Raw genomic sequence first — 17,455 nt, 5'->3', positions numbered from 1 at the left:
AGGCTACTCTTTCATAGGCCTACTGATATTGACCACAGATATAGTTTTCCCTGTCTTGAATCTTGAAATAAAAGTTTATTGAAGTGTTTAAAGCCCCACTTAAGCTACAATAGGCTATAATCATGTTATTTACTCCAGGATATAGGACACTGGCCCCTGGTGACGGTGAGTCACGATTGCTCATGCAAGTATTTGACGTACGAGTGTGTCAAAGTCGGGATAAAGGTAGGCTAACTAGTTAAGGTAACTTACTTAACTACGTCTGCTTTAACTAAATATTTACCGTGATATCATAGTAATTCATACTTATGTAATATGTGGGTTTATTTGTATTACTAGTTTTTTTTCACGTTTTGGACACATTGCGAAGTGATGAGTCTACTACAATCGTGACAGCCAGCAGTGACAGTTCGTATGCACTCCCCCGTTTCTCCTTCCCAAGAGTGGGGCGGAGTCCGGAAAACTAAGCGGAAGGAAAGCAGATCTAGTCAGGTCAGGATGGTGGACAGCGGAGTATTGCATTTGATTATTATTTAGCGTGTCCGGTAGAGTTTGTGGGAGTAAACAGGAGGAAGTGAGGCAGTTAGCTACGTGATCATATGCTTTTCTCATATTTTACTCATTACTCATACCGCACATGAACTTAGAGACAGTGAACATGAGCATGGCTGCGGTTGTACCCGAGATCCGAGGTTTACAAACTGAAGAGGTAAGAAACGCCTAGTTAGCTAGACTAGCTAAGTAGCTATTTTTGTCCGTAGCATTATCTTACATACTGATTATTTTATAGTGTAGCACTCAAGCTATGCATTAATTTAGCAAGCTTGCAGAATGTCTAACGTTAGTCATCGGTATATTGGCTATAACGTTAGCCAGCTAGATATGTTTGCTAACTAGTCGACGTTGCGTTCGTTTCTGAATAACACCAGAAAAACAAATCTGATCAAATTAATTTGTCTACCTTTTAAATTCTGGCAAATAGTTGGCTACCCTTAATTTGCCTAATCCGCGCTGAAGTTCGCTAGACTAGACTACACGTTAAATTATCCAAGCCGTGTTGTTAAAGTTACGACAAGAATTAGAGCAAAGTGTTAGCTAACTAGTATAACTAGCTAGACTAGCTAGGTAGGTAGTCTACCTAATATTTTTGCTTAACTCAATTTATGCGTATTCTTACTGATCTTTACCTAGCTAGCTAGACTATCTAAATTATCTTTATCTAGACTAACGTTAGATATTGCAAATCAGTGCTAGCTAGCTACTCGATTTCTAGATGGCTATTGTCAGTGTACCGTAGCTGTCTAGACAGTAAACTATTAGTCGAGTTAGTCTAGTTTAGACTAGTCTAGCTAACTTTGGTCAGCTTGGCCGACATAAGAAAATTAACCAGATATATTTTAATATATCTCAGCGACTAACGGTAGTCTAGGTCTTGTTGGATTTATTTAACTTGATATACGAATAGCGTTAACTAAACTATAGACTAACGTAGCTTTGTTGTCATTTTGTTTTAAGAATAATCGCACGAACAATGTCAAATTGGCAACGAAGAGCATCATCTCGTCACATGTTTAGAGGCTACGAAGATTGTGTTTGTTAATGTGTCACTTAGATACAGTAACGTTGCCTGAGAAGTACGTTAGCCTACAATCGATCATTGCGTCCAGGGTAAATGTATTAACGTGATATATGCTGGGCAAGCGAGTCAGGTGACTGTGAGTCAGGTGCCTGGCACCGATCGAAGATTGTAGCTGGATTATATATCAAGCAGCTGTTCGTTCGTGAGCCCTTGGCACGTAACATAATTTATGTCTGCCCTATACTGTAGTCCGCTGCCTGCCTTCTTTACTGAAAACTAAAATGCAAATTTATGTAGTCTGAGTAACATTCCGATTTGCTGTCTTGTTAGATAGAAATTTGATTTATCGATTCGTTCGTTTTTTAAATGGCTACTCGCGTCCATCTACACGCACGTCCCTGTATCAAGTTATTCATGAGATATGAAACATCATTTTACTTCCATAAAACGTTGCTAGGTTGTCCTGAATTGTAAGCAACCTCTCAGAATTGGTGTATTTCCTAGATAGGTGCTCGGCCACTTAGGCTCAATCTAGAATATGCTGTACATTATACAGTATCCGTCTTGCATGCTGTCATTTAGGATACATTGGAAAAAAAACTTTGTGCACAGTAGGCAACACAATGTGTTAGCGCCTAAAAAGAATGTCCAGTTTGTGCGTTAATGTTTTATTTAGCTATTATGTAATGTGTACAGTGTATGGTCTTAATTTAAAAAATGTGCTGGTTTGCAGGATGAATCAAGAGTCCTGAGAGTGAAAATTGTAGCTGGAATTGGACTGGCTAAGAAAGATATATTGGGAGCCAGGTGAGTTTCTGTATAAATATTATGTGTTATTGTTTGCTTCATTGTTGGGCCTATGTATTTGTTGGTATAGCCGTTTCATCTTACAGTATAAATGGCATACTTGCAGGTTAATGAGGAAAATGTTTTTTTCCAGCCGATTTGTCATATTCTTTATCTACTGCACACATTCAGTATTTCCTTGTTCTCATGTTTGTTTTATGAAACACACTTTCTGGCCTTGAAGTTTAGCTTATTGAATAGTCTACATGGGAATGACAGGACAGCATTGGGCTCTCTGTGGGATGTTTTAAAAGACAATGACAATTTAGCTTGTTTGAGTTTTCTTTTTCTTTTTGTCCCTGTTATTTTATTTTATCTCCTAAAATGCATTTTAGGAGATACAGCATGTCTGACCTGATGAAAGTATATATAAGGGTGGAAGTGTAGTACAGTATAATGGGTACGGAACTGGGCTTGCAACCTAAAGCTTACATGTTTGATATCCAGGTAAGACACTGCCGTTGTACCCTTGAGCAAGGTACTTAACCTAAAATTGATTCAGTATGCTGTTACAATCTGGTGTAGGCCAGACTGTAACAGGGAAAAGGATATGGGACATGAGTGGGGAATGAGTAATGGAAATGATACTGCAGACCAACGAGTAACTCCGGTCCGTATCTGCCTATCCAAGACGAACTAACCTGGCTGGGGTGGCTTAACGCTGAGCCGCGGGACACATAATCTGCACGCTGAGACCAAGAGTCCAAATAGCGCACCCCCAACAGAGATTTAAAATTTCACCTAGAGTCACCTTCAAAAATAATCAAAGTAAAGGGAAGCAAAATAATAAAATGTGTGTCCCGATAGAAGGATTTGTAATCCAACTGGGAACACTAACTAACTGGAGTCACAATACGGCGAGCAGAGGGGCAAAACAAGAGTCGAGGTCGAATTGAACAAAACAACGCAAAAACACGAAATCACCAGGGCAGACAGCTAGAAGGGCTTAGGCAAGAATCAGAGTCAAATAGAACGAGTCAATGGCCAAGCATAAAATCCAGTTGGTAGACAAAGCAGAAGGGGTATAGGAGAATTGAAAGTCGAACAAAATACCTCCAAACGTGATGTCAGTGAAGAAATCACTATCCGCAATTATAGAGCACGAATTCCAAGAGCTAGTCTCCACTGGTGAATGGCAAATGGTTGCTTTTTCACACCGAGTAACCAGAGACGGAACCAGTCAATATGATGACAAACGTGACACGCAGCAGAGACAAATGTAAACACAAAACTTAAAATAGATGTCGTAACAATGTATCCAACTCTATAAATGAATATTATGTAAAAAAAAAAATCCCACACCACCCTCAAAAAAAGTTGTGTAAGTCACTCTGCATCTGCTAAATGGCAGTAATGTATGTACAAGAGAGCGTGTTTAATCATGGGAAGACTGAGGAATGAAAGCACATAGTTTCTTTGTGACTGTTGGCTGTTCTGCTCCTCACCCTGCATTTTGCACATGGCTTGCTATTTTTTGTCAAGTCATTGTATGACTCCAGCAATTGATTAGGTGAAACTAAACACAGTTGTGGTTGTATTATGAATGAAATATTGCATTTATATAGCACTTTTCCAGATGCTCAAAGTACTTTACAGTGATCGCGGGGGGAACTCACCTCAGCCATCTCCAATGTGTAGCACCCACCTGGGTGATGCACGGCAGCCGTTTTGCACCAAAACGCTCACCACACATCAGCTGAGGTGGAGGTGGAATTTTTTAGCCAATTAAATCGGGGGGTGATTAGGTGGCTGGTTGAGAGAGCCAGGACACCGGGGAACCTCCTACTCTTTGCGAAGTGTGTCATGGGATCTTTAATAACCGTAGTGAGTAAGGACCTCAGTTTAACGTCTCATCCGAGAGGCGACATCTACAGCACAGTGTCCCCTTCACTGCATTGGGGGAATTTTTCAACCAGTGGGAAGATTGCCCCCTGCTGGCTCGCCAGTATCACTTTCAGCAGAAAGTTAGTTTTCCCAGGAGGTCTCCCGTCCGAGTACTAACCAAGCCCACGCTAGCTTTGATTCTGCCATTAGGGAGCAGCAGGGTGCTTGGTGGTATGGCTGCTGGCAGCTATGGCTGTACTATGGCTGTAAATGCACATGACCTGTTGCAGCATTCTGAGAGATTAACTTTGACTAGGTATATAGATTGTTATATCTGTAGGTAACTCTCGTCCCAGGTGTTTTTTAACTGTATACTGGATTTGCACAGTATGAGGATTGATGTGTATAGTGAAAACCCCCTCAAGTTCTTTTATAACTAAACTTTTTTTTGTTGGTCGAGGCAGTCGTTGAGAGTAATACAGCACTGGCTAAGATGTTTTTCCTTTGCTGTGATATGTGTTCAATGCATTTTTCAGTGCTTATGTTCGGATGGGGCACTCCCATTGACTCATGAAGGGTAAAAGACCCCAGTAGAGGATGCAATTACAAGGTGCTTCACTGTATACTATTCTGCATAAACCTATACGTTCATAAAAATGAAAGATGAACCGATAATAAAGTCAGATTTGCATGTGTCTTTCTGCTGTTATAGTGACCCATACACAAGGGTGTCCCTCTACGATCCTGTGAATGGAGAACTCACCAGTCTTCAGACTAAAACTATTAAGAAGGTAAGTGTGCAGTCTCTCTCTCTCTCTTTCTCACACATACACACACACACACACACGAGTGCACACTCGCATACAATACTATAAGTAATATCGACTTTTGTAGGGAAAATAGCCTTTATCATCCATTCATTTTTCTCGTTCGCTTTCAGACATTGGACCCAAAATGGAATGAAGAATTCTTTTTCAGAGTGAGTACTATAATAATGCGCTCCCACCGATATCCCGAATTGGATATGATTTCTAGAATATTATTGATATGAAGTCATTTCTTGCTAGCCAGTAAGGCACTGTATTCTGCAGAGTGAGAGTTAGCATCACCATATCATGGAGGAACTCTCAAATCTCCTTGAAATCTGAATCACTTGTTCTGAATCTCTTTCCTGAAGGTCTCTGATAGGCTAAATGCCATGAGAATATACTTGTGACTTGCCACATAAAAACATACAAGGAATTGCATTAGACGACCCTGCTCTAAAGCACATCAAATGATACAATTTTAGTGCAGTTTAGCTCCAGTGCTCCTTCAGTGCAGGGGGACATTTAGACAGTATCTTATTGTGTTCAATGACCAGCAGTGATGCAGCGTGTCACGGTCTGCCACTGCGAAGGCTTTTAATGCAATCCCAGTTTCCCTTGGTGAGTTGGTAATGGCAACATGCTCTGCATTGGCTTTGGGGAGACAAGCCCATACCCACTGGGATCATTCATCATGATTGGCAGGAGCTGGGACCAAATAGCGAATTCTGGACCAATCCCATGGTATGGGAAACTCCCTGAGTGTTGGTGGCTACATATAAACGTAATTGTGAGAGGGAGAAGGAAAACAAGTGAAAGAATGGAAGAATACTGACAGGAAATCCTTCAAAGTCGCTGTGCGCTTTGTTTGATGCTTGAAAGGGAAGTTCACTTCCCTCATTGCCATGGTAATTCCCAGCTCTTATCAGCATTTCTCATGTGCGAATAGAAATGTTTGTCCAACACAGATCTCTTGTGGGACTGTGTTTGCTGAAACAGTCAGGTATTTATTCTGCAGAGGGCAGAGGAAAGCTCTTCCATACTGTACTAGCCCCTCTGGATAACTCTGCCCTCACCATGCTTTTGTCACATGAAACAGCTAAGGTGCCTAATTATGAATTAAATACAGAAAATAATAGTTTTTTGAATGATGTTACACTACATTACATGTATTTGGCGGATGCTTTTATCCAAACCAGTGTACAATAAGTGCATACCGAAAGGTCATTGTAATATTAGAGCACGGTGAAAGGAAAATGTTTTATAAATCCTATTTTAATATCATGACAGTTTAGATACTTAATTTGCCAGCATATAGATTGTTTCTCTCTTGCTTAATCCATGACTATCTTTTGTGCACTCGTTGTAGTGTCTCTGCTGAGACACCACAGGAACCATAGAGACGGACTTCTTTCCCGGAAAGCTTCACGGGGACTAGCCTGAAATAAGGAAGGCTGAAGTACACTGATCACAGAGCAACAGACACTGTTGAATGAACCGGGGAAAAATTACTCTGTGGTAGACATTGAAACGGTTCATTAAACAGTGTTTTTTCCTCTTAGCTCAGTGTGCTCCAGCCTTCCTTTTTCTGGCCTAGTCCTCGTTTGACTGTCCTGGCTATTGAGCACCTATGCAGTCCTGTTTTATTTAGCCAATTTGAAGTGCGTTAGACATCTTCCCTTTTTCACACCTCAAAATCATTGGGGCCTAGAGTTAGTGTAACCACTATAGTCTTTGCACCGAGCTCTGAATCATGGATTTGATGCTCATTGTCATCTGTGGTGGCATGACATGCTGAATATAGCTTACAGACGCCAGTAGCACCAGTAGGGCACCAGTAGCCATAAAACTTTGTTGATGGTATAATATAAACTGCGATCTTGGACCGGGGGAGAAAGTTACCTTTCATTGCATAGTCGATGTCCCAGATTTCCGCGATCGTTTATCTGTGATGACTGCGTCTGTAAACACGCCTCTCGTAAATAAATCCTGTTATTGACCGGCTTTTTGTTTTTTTTGGTGTGTCACAGATGAGTGTGTGTAGGGGAAATGCTTGCCTGGGAATGACTCAAACAAATGCAGGCTCCTGGAGTGTAGGCCTACTGTGGTATCAGCACAACGTACATCGGATGTGTATCCATAAATGGACAGTTCTTTATTTCAGTTCATTTTTCAGTTTCCTTTTTTATGTTTCAGGTTTGTGAATATTTTCAGTTGTCACAGACAGTTTTTATGTGCGATGAAGGATATTTACAGAAGCTAATCTGCCAGCTTTACAGTGGCTGATATTGGGGCACTTGGGTGGTTGTGGGCTAGTGCAAGAAATTACACTTCAAGGAACTCCAGAGCGACTTGTACAGTGATGTTCTGCCTCCGGGGCTTATAAATGTGTTTATTGCCTGATTATTCTTCACCAAATTACATTTAAGCTTATTTTCAGTTGGAGCAATTTTCTATGGTACATCTGGCCCGAAACCATTGCTCACCAGGACAAAAGTACCAGTATGGTATAAAAACTGATATTTATCTTTATAATTGCGAATTGCATTATAAAAGTAAGGTGTTCATATACTGTACAGCCTCTATAAACTTAGCATTGCTCTACAAGCTGTTTTGGATAACTCTGAAGTGTATTTTATTGCTTTAGACCATAAGCCCCATTACGCCCTGACACCCGCTATTGTAAAGCCAGTTGATTGGAAGAAACTGTTTCTAAAATCTGCGTCTTCACACATAAAAACTGTTCAGGCCAATCAAAAATGATTTCAAGAAAACCCCAGGAAGTGAACTGTCCCTTTGAGAACCTGCATATCCAGCATGTATAAAAACTCAAGCTAAGCATTTCCAACTCTCGAAGTTTAAAAAAAATGACCCAAAGATACAGTTACCAACAGTGAAGTTCCTTTTCCATAACAAAGTCAGCAGTTTTTTACATGAACAAACGCACTGTTGTCTGAGAGTTAAGAAACCCATTTATTGAGTGCTGTCTGCTTGTGAGAATGGTGTAGGTTTTTAGGTTGATGATATTAAGATTGGCGTGTTTGCTGCATGTAAGAAAAGCCATGCTTGAATTAATTTCCTTTGTCAAAGATCAGATGGTGTCCACCATTTTCATGGTTGTCTGGTGTATTTTGTTTTGTATATTTTTAGTCATTTAGTCATTAAGTATAATTTTTACTATATTTTCTAGTGTTGCATTGTGATTAATGCCTCACGAAATATCAAATATACTGAATCCCAAATGGTCCGAGTACATATCTTGTGGAACAATTTACGTTCAGTTATAAAAAAATTAAATATGTTAATTTAGTCATTTGGTGGGTTTTCTGCTTTTTTCTTTATCTTTGAGATGTTCAAGCGTCTTCGTCAGCAGTAACACTAGAGGGGACAGGGTACATGCAGTCACATTAATATTTAATAACCGTGGTATCAGTTGTGTTGACCGATACTCAGACAGGATGCAGAATTTGATATGTTTTGACCTAACCTATTTGCTGATTTGGCATCATGCTATTTTGTATATTTTTAACTTCAAAAATGAAAAGCCATTAAAAATCTGCATCCATAGGTGAATGTAGTTTATGCAGTACCCCTCTATAAAGTTTATGTTGGAGAATTTCTTGTTTTTGAGTTCCTGTTTTTGATGCAGTTTAAATGCTTACCTTTATAGAATGACACTTTGACGTTTTGGACATCCTGCTGAGAGGGTAGAACTATTTACCTAATTAACAAATATGAATTAAAAAAGTAATACTGTTAATGCAATATGCTGTCAACATGTATGAACTGCTTTGTCTAGATTTGTCTTGTACAAAAACGTAATATTCAATAATACTTAATACTACAAGAAACTTTTTTTTCCTTTGGAAAACACTCTGGATTCCTAGAGTGTTGGTAAAAAGCTATTTGCTGTTGTGATTTGGCATGCAAACCTAGGAAGACAAGTTTGGATGTCTTCTCAGAACAAGTGAAGGGGGGATCTCCCATATTAACAGTTTCATTTTCACTTGAATAGTGTAATTCAGATTATTGCACTCTTGACAGACTTTATTCTGCCACCTAATGTTTAGAACAGCTTAATAATGTTCCTCTTCTATGTGCAAACACAGTACCGGGTTGACTTTTCTGTGCTCCAGTATTTTGGAGTTATTCCAGAAGTCCACGCCCTTTTGAGTGTTCGAAGAAATGCCAAAAGGAAACATGCTTGTGTAATTTGCATACCTTCGAAGAGCGCACGGTCCTTGAATTTATTTCTTGTATAGTTCAAAGTTTGATTCATTGGACTGCGCTGCTAGTAAACCTTGGAAGAATTCTAGTAAACCGGAGAATAACAAATCAACGGAACGGAATTGTTGGACGCCAGGAGTTGGTCCAGCGCGCTGTCAGGACCTGGAGGCCGGCCCGACGGTGTCCAGAGCCGTCGGGTCTCGCGTTTTACACGCGGCCGTTAAGCGCGGACGCTGCCGGCGCGGGTCCAGGACCTTCACGCTAGCTGGCTGTGCCTCGGTGCGCAGGCGTTGTCCTTATTTGCCGCTCGGTACGCTGAGAATATTTTGCCCGGAATGGATATCTTTGGCGGAGCCGCCCGCTATCCCCAGCGCAGACAGAATGAGTTTAATGGCGCTGACCATGGGGGGGCACCCCCCCCCCCCCCCCCGGCGGGTCTGCAGTAGATTAGCCCAGTACTGCGCTTGCCGAGGACAAGTGGTTCTCCGTGTGCTTTTCAAAAGTGTTATGAGTTAGAATCATTGTGATGTTTGATTGTCCTCCAAAACTGTCTCTTGATGGGACAACTGTCTCCCTGGTTGCGTGCATCTGCTTATCTATAGCTGACCTATAATATGTACAGCTGTCTCCTTTCATCAAATGTAAGACATGGCATGAAATGTTCCGTGGACATAAATGTTAAAATACTTGAAAGGGGTGGGGGAAATCTTGATTGCTGTAAAATATAAATGGATGTCATTGAACTAAAGTATTTATGGTACCCAGCTTTGATGATGTAGAGTAGAAAATAAATCTGGCATGGCTTGGTTTAGCTTGCTGTATTGATTGATTGATTACTTCGACCACATGGCTCTCAATCATGCACTAAGCAGTATACCTGCAGTATGTTGAAACATGCATCTGGATGCCTTTACACTGATATGGAGCTGGACTTCAGTCTTACAGAGATGTAGAGAGACCTTACACCAATTTTATTTAACCCTTTGAAGAGTAGCCTCGTTTTTTGGAAGGTTTTTTTTTTTTTCTAAATTGTGTTTTAGAACTCTGTTGTTTTGAATTACCAGTAGCGATTGTTACATCAGCATTAGAATGTTTAGTTAAGAACATTCTAATCACGTTTCTGATTTTGCACCTTAACAGATAGATTAATAACCGTGTGTTGCTTTGTGCTGCATTGCATTTGAGCGGTTGAGAAGTACAAGTGCGTAAGTATCAGTGCTGCCGAAGGCGGTGGAGGAAGCTTGAGGTCACATGACTCCAGTCTGTTTCCTCTTTTTCAGGTTCACCCCCAAAAGCATCGGCTGCTGTTTGAGGTGTTTGACGAGAATCGTTTGGTAAGTCCCCCCGTTATGGCCGCTGGACTGTGGTGAAATGTCGCTGAGGCAATCCTGACCGTGCTGGTTGTAGAATCACTCGGTAGGGAGGGAGGGAGGGGTGCAGTAGGTAGAATTGCTCCCGTCTCATCTCACAAGAAGGACTATCTGGTCAGTCATTGTCTGCTCAGTTGACTGTCTGCAGTGTTTCTATAAGCCAGAGTGTCAAACTCCCCTCCTGGAGGGATAATGTTTTTGTGAGATTACCAGTGATTAATGTTAGTCATTGATTAGCTAAAGAGTGCACACGCCTTGTTCACCAGATCTTAATTGGCTGCTGATCGAAAGGAAACCACAAATACTTGCAGACACTGCCGCCCTCCAGGACTGCAGTTTCACACCACTACATTAAGTGTACTTCTCTTATGCAGTGTCTGCACAACTCAGCTAGTGTACTGCATGGTTTACAGCAGCTAAAAGAAGCGGAACCAGGCCGAATGCACTTGAGGAGTACGTTTCTTTTCACTCCTGAATTGTCTGTATGTTGCAGTGATGAAGTTGGTCCGTGAATATATGATTTCAAAAAGAAAATTACACCGGGGATAAATTAAGACTTTTAAAAGTTACATTAAATTCTTTTGACCAGTGCAACAAATAGCTGATGCATTATAACACAAGCTCAACCAATAATAATGCAATGTCACATGTGGCCTAGTTCATGCCTAAAAATATCTGAATTGTTCAGTGCCTTGAGTTACTATGAATGTACCAGTATATCTTTTATTGCTGTTTATTGCTGTAAAACCCAGGTAGGGGAAATGGAGCATGCCCTGGGGTGTAATTAAAGGTGAAAGCCAATATGTGTAGATGCATTAAATGCAGCTGAGTACGACATGGTAGTGTTTTTCTGTTTTTTATTTTTATAAATGCTGGAAGCTAATAGCTGCCACACTAAATGCGGATGAAGGTTAAGCAAACATTTGCACAAAGTTAATGAGGAGTTTTATTAAACATGCCTGCGAGGATTATTTAAGACTCACTTATACTGTCCTAATACTACTTCATGCAGAAATGCTGGAGCTGGAGTCTGTTGAAGTGATTTCTTTGCTAGTCAGTAAACGTATTAAAGTGGGTCCCATGTCAGGAAAACATTGCCTTGGATATCCAAAGTGCCAAGAGAACACAGGAAGTCTTTAAATGGCTACACTATAAACCCAGTATGTGCAACCAAACTCTCTCTCTAGGTTTTGCATGTAGGTCAGGAGTGTGGAATGAGCTGAGGGTAGTGTGGGCTGTTAAACTGGGTGCCCGGGCAGGGCTAAGGCTCTGGTAGCTAACGCGCACGCGGTGATGGTGCTGTGTTGGGCATCGCTGGGTGCTGCCCTGTCCCGTCTGGTATTGGCAGGCAGTGGGGGGGGGGGGGTCTCAGCTATCATGCACAGCCTGGCATCTCCTGACATGAGTTCACCCGCCAGACAGGTTCTTTGCTGGGCAAGCCCCAGCGTTTGAGAGCTCTTGAAAACACGCTTTTTTCCCAAACGCGGTGTACTCAAAAAGGCGGGGCATAGCACCGAGTGAACACGGGCGTCGAGGTAACCGATAGCGTTTCCCAGCAACCCTGGAACACGCCGACAACAGCCTGCGCCAGGCTGACCTGACAGGAAATCGCTGCGACAGAGGTTCTCAATTGTGATGTCACTACCACGTCCTCGCCGCATTATTTTCAGTGAGCGTTGTAGCCTGCACTTCCTGTGATTTTCTGCTCCTAAAATACCCGCGTTGTTTACAGTCACCCTTCTGTGAGGGAATAGAATGTCAGGGGCGAAGGGCGAGAGGTACTTTTAAAACACTTATAAACCATAATTAAACCAGCACTGGCATCAAAGGGTTCCTGCTGCCAAGATATATATTTTCCTTTTTCTCGCAGCGCTGCATTCCGATTTTTACAGCTGTGAAATTCTAGGCAAAGTTTGGATAAGACCGGTTTATTTGTCCAGCTTTTTTTTTATTTGTTTTTTTCTGCCGACCGTTAACGGGCTAATTCGGCTTCGTCCTCTCCTGTCTGTCACTCGGGTATTTATCGTTCCTTGCTTTGAGCGTCCATCAGAATGCTGCTGGGAGTCACACCTCCCGCCTCTGAGCTGCTTTTTCTTCCTTAGCCGTAAACCACTAGCGGTTTCCTGCCCGTTTCCACAAGCCTGCAGGCGTGCTCGTGTGGATGCTATTTGGAAACTCAATCCTCAATTTGATACTGAATTATGCCGGACCCCATTCCTCCTGATTTCCTGTAATTCTATACCGGCGGGGTAAAAATATTAGCAGCGGTTCGGCGAAGAAGAAACTTTAGACACGTTGCTGCAGCCTGAAGTAGCGCTGGGGCTCCTGACGTTCTCAGGCAGAGGGTGTGCAGTTCTGCGGAGTTTGAGTCTGAAACCGCGAGGAGGGCTGCTGCAGTATTTATTCGGCGTTTATTTATTTATTGATTTATTTCCTGTTTTTATTTCTGACGGTTGGATGTGTGCGGGAGGGTGTGAATGCGATGAGGTCGGGTCAGCTGAGCGCTCTGGCTCTAAAGTGGGGGCGGCGTGGTTCCCAGTGGCCGAGCGTGTTCTGGCTCCTTAAAGACACAGACCATTAGGATTTCTGCAGTCTCGCGGGCTGTTCCTTCCAGTTGTGCTTACACTTCAGAGTTCATCTGACCTCCCCCGGCTAATAACTTCAGCGCTGCTCCAGGAGGAATGTAGGCTGTCGCTGGAGCTATTCTGGCAGCCTGCTGATGATCGTAATCACGGACCGGGAATCTAGAGCCGCCTCCTCGCTCCGTCTCTCTCCTGTGGATTTCGCCATGCTCTCCGGGCCGCCCTCCGGAGCCAAAAGCTGAGGGACATGGCGCGGAGTCTGCGCCTGCACTTTGCGGCCAGGAGGAGCAACACGGACCCCCTGTCGGCGAGCTGCAGCCTGGGCGAGGGCGCCGGCCCCCAGAGCTTCGCCCCCCAGAGCGTCCACATGAGGATAGCCCAGGGGCAGCTGGCTCCCCCTCCGCGGTCTCCCCCGTCCGACTCCGTGCCCTCGGCCAGCGCTGGCTGCTGCATGAAGAGCACCCTGCAGATCTCCCTGCAGCCCTGCGGGCGGGGCGAGGGGGCCCCGGGGGGCCCGGACGGCGGCCCCCGCAGCGGGGACCTGGCCCCAGGCCCGGACGGCGGCCCCCGCAGCGGGGACCTGGCCCCGGGCCCGGACGGCGGCTCCTGCGACAGCAGCACGGCCAGCGACGGCGGGTACTGCAGCAGCGGCAGCATCTTCGAACCCGACGCCCCCGAGCGCGCCCGCGTGCCCCTGAGGCGCTGCTCCTCGCTGGTCATCTTCCCCCGCAGCCCGTGCAGCACGCCGCCCGCCTCGCCCGTCAGCCCCGTGGCCACGCCCCTGACCGTCGCCACGGCGCCAGCGCGGGGCTCCTTTCAGACCTCCCACCAGGTCCGGCTGTGCGCGGGCGAGCCAGCGCAGGAGAGCGAGCGTGTGGCCCCCAGGGGCCAGGTGGCCTCCGCCATTAACGGGCTGCGGCTGTCTAAGAGCAGCGGCCCCGGGGCGGAGCTCAGGGACGCCCGGCCCGTGCCCGCCGCCCCGCCCCGCTCCGAGCGCCGCTCCAGCGTCCTGCTGCACTTCGCCCAGCCGTGCCCGCCCGCCCAGGACTGCCCCGAGCCCCACCCCGAGCCCCGCCCCGAACCCCGATACCGCCACGTCAAGCTCTACCGCAGCTCCTCCGCGTGCCAGCCGACCGAGAGGACCCCCGCTGCCAGCCAGGGGTGGCCGGACTGGGGCCAGAAAGGCTCCCATCATGCACTGCAGCGGAGCATCTCTCTGGAAGTGCCTCACCGTATCTCGTGCCATTTTGGCTCTATGAGCGGACCCCCACACGTGCACATTCATGTGTCCCACAGCGGAGAGGGAAGTATCGGCGCCTTCCTAAATAGCGCCTACGCAAACCGCAAACCTGACCGTGTTCACAGCGTCCCGGGACAAAATGCCAGGGTAAGGGGCTTCTTTTTGTTTCCTGTTTGAGTGTGGGAGCACACTCGAGAGTGTGCAGTGACCCAAAGCTTCGCTGACTGTTTTTGAAAGGCAGGATAAATGAATGCACTTTGATAGGGTTAATGGCAGCCTCATACGGTAGTGACTTACATTTCAATGTCAGCTCAGTGAAGTTTCACACAGCATGTTGACCCCCATTATCAGGGTCCAGACAGGGACGAGAAGCGCATGTGTGTGTGCTTTATTTAAAATCACCTCAGAGTGGAAAATGACGCAAGTTACTGGTGTTATCTGGATAATTGTACCCTGGTAAACTACTGTAGAGCACGAGCACACAGTAAGTAAAATTCAGGAAAAAAAATGTACAGGTAGTCCTGTTGGGCATTCTGTGAAATCTGGACGGAAAGCGTGGTTATTTAATACTGTCATCAGCACTAATGGAATGTCAATCATTGATTTGTATTTCTTTGCATTTTATTCCTTTGCCCAAATAACAGTTAGCCTGACGCGAGGTGCATTCACTATAACTGTCCGTACGGCGGGGTGTAAACACACACTGCTGTTTCGCCTTTGTTTGTCTGGGATATTTTGCCCCATTCCACAGCTGTAGTCAGTTTGCAATTAATTTAGTCCCAAGAAGAACCTGCCAGCTCCCCTTGCCATTAATAAGACGCTAACATCTGTACACCAGGTTCTGCTTGCTGTTACCACTCAGTCTGGAAGAATTTGATTTCTCTCGTCAAGAACAACAAGCGAGACATCAGAAAGTGGTTTTCCCCCTGCGGTTAGCCTTGTATGAGCGGCATTGTGGAAAAAATGCATACCAAAACATATGGCCTTAAATCTTATTTTATGAAAAGGGATATACATATTAAAGAAACCACAAAAAGAAAGGAAATGACTTTGTAAACAGTGAGATTATAAGGAAATTGCTGGTGAGATTGATGGTCGCTTTTGAACTGGGCGTTTGCATTTTACAGGCCTTTTTAAAATTCCGCAGAGCGGTGTTGTGAAATGTTAGTCGGGGGCATTGATCTTTTAGGTCAGCTGAAATGGATTTCCCCATGGTGAGCCTTAAGTATAGTAAGCCAGTGTCCTCAGTCCAGCCTTGGCAGGACTGCTGTCAGGCTGGACCAGATGCAGTTGTGGGTGGCTGTGCGGTTCTACTTCCTTCAAGTCCGTCTGAACAGAGCTGTGCAGATGGACTGATGCTGGGAGACTGAAAGGAAGAGCAGTGAATAGATTTTATAATACAATAGTAAGAATGAATGATAGAATGAGAGATAGAGCCTGGATGATTGATCAGTCTGCCTCCCTTCTTCCTCTTTCTGCTCCATGGCTTTTTCTCTGCCAGTCGGTGTCTGGGTTTGAACACAAGCGAATTATAACTAAGCTGCGTAACTGAGAAGCTGGCCAACACTAAGTCATGCAATTAACAGACCCAATACAGGCTCACGTGATTGGCTGATGTGCTGTATCCAATTAATGGTGTCCCAGGAGAACACCACATCAAAATGAGTAAGGATGTGTCCGATATGAGTGCAACACACCAGCTTGAAATTACTGTACACACGTGTGTGACTTGTTCTTTTAATTATTATGTTATTAATGTCTGGTGTAATCAGTGTAAATGTTTACACTTGGTTAATTATAGGTGGTGAAGAGGCCCCATGCCCCCCCCCCCCCCCCCCCCCCCAACTATATATAAGCACATCTGAAGTATTCCTCTGGACTCCAGATAGTCTGGGCTGTGGAATCAGGTTTAACAGAGTGATATAAGAGGAGCGTCGCGCCGTGTCAGCGGTCCGTGGGCTCGGGGCGGTGACACGGAGCGCGGCTCCTGTGAGCGTGTGCGGACCCTGCAGTTTAAGGGGTGCCCCCCCCCGCCCGCCCGCCCACCCGCCCGCCCGGGTGTGTGTTTGTAAAGCATCAGGTGTCCGTCTCTCTCTGCATTTAACAGCTTGTCAAGAAAACCCCCAACGTGGCAATTAGCCTCGACAAAGATAGGTCATGCTTCCTCGCAGCCGGACGCGTGTAGCCCAGCTTGAGATGGGTTACCGTTTACCCTGTTCTCCATGGCTTAACCCCTGCAGTTTGCATTTCAAAGGCTGTTCTGTCACAAGGCTGACATCTGCTACGCCTGGATCATATATTTTTTTCCCATTCTGTGATTCTGTCTCTTGTTCAGGTTATGTTATGTTAAGTTATGGAACATATGTTTCACTTGTGTTCTTTCTGCTAACATTTTGTGTTGTGAGGTGTGTTGATATTTCCATTTAATTGAACTTTAGTCAGCCATATCGTGTAGAAAGGACTAGAAAGGTCTGCTGACGGGCGAGACACAGTGCGCAGCCCATAGGGGGGCTGACCCCCCCCCCCCCCCAAATAGCACCCCTTCAGCTGTGGTCCCTTCTCTATCTGTTCCCCACTTTGCTTTCTATCTGTTTCAGTAAAGCATGTGATACTAAAGGAGGCAAAAGGAGCACTGACTTACAGTCAAGCTTTCCACTCAGTTATGATTGTAAAAGGGTTCCACTGTTTTATCCCTGTAGCAACACACCTACATAGCACCCTTTACCCTAACCCTCCTCAGTTCTGTATCATACAGCCACATTTATGAGGCATTATGAAGCCGAGGGGAGATAAAACGGTGTTTTAACAGGCTTTAAATTCCGTGGTTTCAGCCGGCGTTTCTGCAGTGGAAAAAGGGCTACTTCTCACCAGCGCGGCGGGCAGAAAGGTGGGGTGGGGGAAAGGCGTTGGCACAGTGCCCTCTGTCCCTGATGGGCCCTTTGTTGGGTGGACTGGAAGGCAGTCCCCAGGCTCTCTTCCAG

At 44.9% G+C, this 17,455-nt stretch overlaps 1 protein-coding gene across 3 annotated transcripts in view; it reads left to right on the top strand.

The window, feature by feature from the left end:
- Positions 1–449: 449 nt before the first annotated feature.
- The window catches only part of nedd4a (NEDD4 E3 ubiquitin protein ligase a), a 38,576-nt gene continuing 21,570 nt past the window's right edge, over positions 450–17,455 (top strand). For all 3 annotated transcript variants that reach the window (XM_035395837.1, XM_035395836.1, XM_035395835.1), the window contains exons 1-5: positions 450–709; positions 2,313–2,386; positions 4,962–5,040; positions 5,190–5,228; positions 10,563–10,616. Coding sequence is in view for 2 of the 3 variants with exons in the window: in XM_035395836.1 (XP_035251727.1) it covers positions 638–709; positions 2,313–2,386; positions 4,962–5,040; positions 5,190–5,228; positions 10,563–10,616 (318 nt within the window). In the remaining variant the exon portion in view is untranslated. The remainder of the gene's footprint in view (positions 710–2,312; positions 2,387–4,961; positions 5,041–5,189; positions 5,229–10,562; positions 10,617–17,455) is intronic.

Source organism: Anguilla anguilla, chromosome 16, assembly GCF_013347855.1.
Source record: "Anguilla anguilla isolate fAngAng1 chromosome 16, fAngAng1.pri, whole genome shotgun sequence".
NCBI lineage: Eukaryota > Metazoa > Chordata > Actinopteri > Anguilliformes > Anguillidae > Anguilla > Anguilla anguilla.
This window is presented reverse-complemented; position numbering and strand designations above follow the sequence as displayed.